Genomic DNA, 5,656 nt, shown 5'->3' on the forward strand with positions numbered 1-5,656 from the left:
ACCATGGGTGTGTTGCTTTTTATGTTGGCAATACTGCAATACTGTCTGCATCAAGCCGGTGCGACCGGTTGAGGCGGGCCGACCGGCGGCGACGCGAGAGCGGGAGGGGCGAGCCGGCTAGATGTGTTTATCGTCGCGCTTTTTGCCACTCATGGCCCGAGCTCAGTGACGTCACATCAACAACAGCTTATGCTTGTTTATTTGCGACTTTTCTATCATAATGTGTTACCTAGTGTTCTTGATGAAATAATGTTTATCAAGTTAATAAAGCTGATCAGTATTGGTTATCGCGTGTTATTTGTAAAACATATCGAACGCTTCAATAGGTACCTATTCTAGTGTGCGTTGAATCGGTCACCGGTTGCACTCGTTTGGCGTGATAGTTGTTTATCGGCACAAACTCTATATAAGGGGCTCGCGCGAGGAGAAGTGCGGTATTTGTGCTCACAGGACGCGTCCAGTGTGTCGCTCCGTTTTTCACCGAACAAGACTTGCAAGAAGACTTCAGAACATGGCATCAAGGGACCCGGCCTCAGACCAGCTGGTCAGCTACAAGAAAACTCGCAAAGTAAGTTCTTATCAATGCCATTAATATGGAATAGAATAACAATTACCTAATACCTAGGTTATTATTTAGTACTTAACTTACTATTAGGTTATTAAGTTATATTGTCGATACTAAAATCCATTAACAATATCAAATAACTATTCATTATTTATATTTTACATTTATAGGTTATGTTTTATCATTCTGTTTTCCATTGTTCTTTAGAATTTACTGGAATTGAATTGAAAGTTTCCTTAACTATATCGCGTAAAACTTGTTGAAGTATTAAGAGTTTGATAAAGAAAAGTCGTTACAATACTTAATGCGTCATTTAACTTAACTCTCTCTGTTTGCTTAACTCAAGTAAATTTGCTGACCTTTAGCTACGCTTTATCTCGAATTGGTGTTATCAATTTATCAAACTTTGTTATTTACAAAAATAGTTAAAAGAACAATTATTCGTATAGTTACTTACATTTAAGCATGATATAAGATACTTTTACAGCACTGATATAAGTAGGTATTGTTGATTAAATGGGACCACGTATTTTTTCAAAAGTGTCCTTGCGTTAGTGTAATTACTTAAGTATTACTTGTACTTTGTACCCTGTACACTTATGTCGATACCTACGCATTGAATGTGCTAAGCGATTGTATGACCCTTATATGTTACGGTTTAATAGGTACTTTTAATCAATGTTTGCTCTTTAGTGTGTATCCTACCTTCTATAATATACCTATATGTAAATCTTTAGTGCTCACTATATGTCCATACCTATTAAAAAAAACTTAACAAAACGGTATGCGTTTATTTACTGGACTTCACCATCAGTCCAACTTCACCAAAAGTCTGTTATCAACTTACTGAGAGCAAGTGGACAAAAACATAGCAAATAAGTGAAGTCTATAATATTTGAAGAGTTCAGATCAACAAATCATTGGTCAAACTGTAAAGTGTAAAATACTCCCTTCCTAAAAAAAATATCCAGCTGTGTACGACAAATCAAGAACCGATAAGTAGGTCGACCGGGTACATGCCAATATTGGATTATTTATTGCGTTTATTTGAGTTTTATTAATAATTTCAAGAGCTCCCATTATGTAGTGATGAAACCCTTAATTATTAGAATAATAAATAGAGATGCAACGGATAGTTGTTTGGCCGGATACCGGATATTCGGCCAGACCATCAGCCGAATATCCGGTATCCGGCCTCCGGATATTCGGCCAGCGGAACTATAATACCTACATTTCGGTTTTTCAGGTGCGCATTCTGCAGGTTTGACCTGTTTCCTAGTGAACGTTCGCGCGGACTCATTTCTAGGTTCGAAATGAGTGCGCGTGCAAGTCAATGGAATTAATAAATTGTTTTCAAATAATAAACAAGTACGATTATGACCGTATCTGTTTCTTAAAACCAATTTTTTTACCCAAATTCAAGCAATGTTACTATCCGATATCCGGCCGGATAGTAGGTCACTATCCCATATCAGGCCGGATAGTAAAATACTGGCTGGGTAGGCCGGATACCAGATAGTAACCGGATATCCGGTGCATATCTAATAATAAAACGTAACATTGAGGGTGTTCCTGCCAATCGAATTCGAGAAAAATCGAAAGTAACGCAAATGACGCAATACATATGTAAATATAATAGTAGGTAGCATTTATCCTTTGACTTAACATCACCAAAAGGTAAAAAAGCACCCTCCATTCTCGTCACAATAAGGTCCTCCTTTATGAAGTCAGTTAAAAATAGTTCCATTGAACTTTGGTATTTTAATTTTACTTACTAATACCCTTTTTTTTGTTTTCAGGATTCCCCTGGTTTCATTACTACCAAATCTGGAAGCCCCGTAGGAGTGAAGACTGCAATCCAAACTGTTGGTAAAAACGGCCCTGCCCTATTACAAGATGTCAACTTCTTGGATGAGATGTCTGCTTTTGACAGGGAGCGTATTCCGGAGCGCGTGGTACATGCTAAAGGTGCCGGCGCATTTGGGTATTTCGAGGTCACCCATGACATAACCAAGTACTCCGCTGCTAAAGTGTTTGAAACTATTGGAAAAAGGACACCTATTGCAGTCCGATTCTCAACTGTCGGTGGTGAAAGCGGCTCGGCTGATACTGTTCGTGATCCTAGAGGATTTGCCGTCAAGTTCTACACAGATGACGGTAACTGGGATTTAGTCGGAAACAATACTCCTATCTTCTTTATCAGAGATCCTACTCTGTTTCCTAGTTTCATACACACCCAGAAACGAAACCCCGCAACCCACCTAAAGGATCCCGATATGTTCTGGGATTTCTTGACTCTGAGGCCAGAAACAATCCATCAGGTTTTATATCTATTTGGTGACCGTGGAATCCCTGACGGATACAGACACATGAACGGATATGGCTCCCACACCTTCAAACTGGTTAATGCTCAGGGAGTAGCTCACTGGGTGAAATTCCATTACAAGACCAATCAAGGAATCAAGAACTTGCCCGCGGATAAAGCCGCTGAACTGGCGTCGACCGACCCGGATTATTCCATCAGAGATCTGTACAATGCAATTGGCAAAGGCGACTTCCCTTCGTGGACATTCTACATCCAAGTCATGACCATGGCGCAAGCAGAGAATTGCAAATTTAATCCATTTGACTTGACCAAAGTCTGGCCCCATGCCGAGTACCCGTTGATTCCAGTAGGTAAGCTGGTTTTGGATAGGAATCCCAAGAACTATTTCTCTGAGGTTGAGCAATTGGCCTTTAGTCCAAGCAATCTGGTCCCAGGAATCGAGCCGTCACCCGATAAGATGTTGCAAGGTCGTTTATTCTCATACAGCGACACCCACCGCCATCGCCTGGGTGCCAACTACTTGCAGATCCCTGTGAACTGCCCATATCGTGTCACTGTTTCTAATTACCAACGCGATGGACCTCAAAATATGGCCAACCAGGAAGGATGCCCGAATTATTTCCCCAACTCATTCTCTGGGCCACAAGAGTGCCCCCGCGCACAACGTCTGCAACCTAGATACAACTTGACCGGAGATGTCGACCGCTATGATAGTGGGCAAACCGAAGATAACTTCTCTCAACCCACCATGCTCTACAAACAGGTGTTTGATGATGCTGAAAAGCAGCGTACCATCTCGAACTTCGTAGGCCACCTCAAGGATGCCGCGGCTTTCATCCAAGAGAGAGCTATCAAGATCTTTACCCAAGTCCACCCGGAACTAGGCAGCAAGGTTGAAGCTGGCTTGGCCCCTTACAAAAAATACCATGCCAATTTGTAAACATTACCAAATAATGTTGAATGGTGCTATAAAATTGTATCAGTGCTAATAACCAAGGGCCTATATGTATGTACCTGGGTAGGTACCTACGATTATTATAAATATTTTCCTATTACATTTTAATGGGGATTTGTGGTATAATACATTTAAGCATTTCGAAACGGTTTTAGTACTTATATAAATATAAGTAATCGCCTTGTTTTTTCTTTGTAATATCTAATAATTTATATTATTCTACTTTATTTGTTTTTGTTAATGATGAAACTACTGATCACAATGTAATTTTTTTGAATTAAAAATTGTAATTCATGTACTTGTTTTTGTTTCTTTTACAACTTACTAGTTCGCCTCGAACTGAGAACTCACAGAACGATTTAATTTTTTGCACCTACTTAGTCGGCAATGGATCTAAATCCGCGTGCCCCTTGTTGCAAGATTTTTGGAGCTCTTAACTGATATATTTAAGTCACCATAGAGATTAAAATAAACTGTATTTGTGGTAAGCCGTAACGTTTCTTATCAAATGACAAATACCTATAATATAAATATTTCGTTTTTATCTTGCTAATTATTTAAAACAATAAGTATTATAAATTTGTTCACTTTCATTTGATGGTTTTGATACCAAACTCATACTTTCTTCCAATCAAGATGACCAGAATAGCAAGACCCCTCACTAATCTAGGTTCTGGTAGCTCCATAATCAGTTGATTTCAAAAATGATAACCGAATGTCAGTCTTACCTACTCATCGAAAACAGAACACATGTTTGGGGTTGTGCACAAATCACGCGAGGTGTTTTCGGCTACTTTTTGACCCCCCCCTCCCCCTTGGTGATATTCGGTGAGGTTTTTGGCTACCCCCCCTCCCCCCACACAATCTCACGTGTATATTTTTAAATGTTTTCATTCAACCTAATTTCAAGATAAATAGTATTGTATATAGAAAATCTTGTTTATTTTTTTCTATTTTCGTTAAATAGACTCGCTATTTTGAAGTGCAGAGTGAAGATTTATGTTTAACGAAACCGAGAAAAAGTATCTACTCATGTGGTAGGTTGTTATTTCTTAGTTTCGTTCACTGTAGAAAAATACACGTGATCGAGGTTTCCTTTTCCCCCTCCCCCAACGTGATCTATCGTGATTTTTCGTGACCCCCCTCCCCCTATCGAACCTCGCGTGATTTGTGCACAAGCCCTTTGAAGTGCCGTATGTGGGAAATATATATCCCTTAGCCTGGTAAAGGGTTTATTAATAAAATATAATGCCCTCAACAACACGAGTACCTACGAGTACATGTACTTACCCAATTTCAACAACTAAAGTTATTGCGTAACAAAATTAAGAACTTCGCTTCGCTCTTTCTATAATACTTATCAAGACAAGACTTTTTTTATTTTTATATTCTATAAGCCATACAACTACCAAGACTTTATTTTATTCGATAATTGCGGATAACGCCCGATATTTTGACCGATGACTCTCGATCTTCCAAAATGTTTCATATTGATAGTAGGTATACGTACTTCATTTATCAATTCGTAACGTACGATACAAATACAATGTCATTATCATTACTTATCTTCATTATTCGCTTAAATATTGTTGTCATCTTATCATGGAAAACGTAATATCCAAGGTTATCCGCTAATCAGTAAAACTAATGGCTGATTTTGTGATTAAATTCCAGGTTTAGTAGTTCGATGTTCGATAGGGGCTAGTTTTAGCATTGTGTAGGTACGGTAGGTATAATTTACATGATTACCTAATTAGCCTGACAGTATGAACTGACTTTACAATGGGTGAGAAAATTGATATTTTGTAAC

The 5,656-nt window shown here is 38.8% G+C and overlaps 1 protein-coding gene across 1 annotated transcript; it reads left to right on the top strand.

Moving 5' to 3' along the window:
- Positions 1–240: 240 nt before the first annotated feature.
- On the top strand, positions 241–4,144 carry LOC134678470 (catalase). The gene is made up of 2 exons (XM_063537042.1): positions 241–568; positions 2,365–4,144. The coding sequence occupies exons 1-2, from the start codon at positions 512–514 to the stop codon at positions 3,829–3,831; spliced, it is 1,524 nt and encodes a 507-aa protein (XP_063393112.1). The 5' UTR covers positions 241–511; the 3' UTR covers positions 3,832–4,144.
- Positions 4,145–5,656: the final 1,512 nt, after the last annotated feature.

This window comes from Cydia fagiglandana, chromosome Z (assembly GCF_963556715.1).
Source record: "Cydia fagiglandana chromosome Z, ilCydFagi1.1, whole genome shotgun sequence".
Lineage (NCBI taxonomy): Eukaryota > Metazoa > Arthropoda > Insecta > Lepidoptera > Tortricidae > Cydia > Cydia fagiglandana.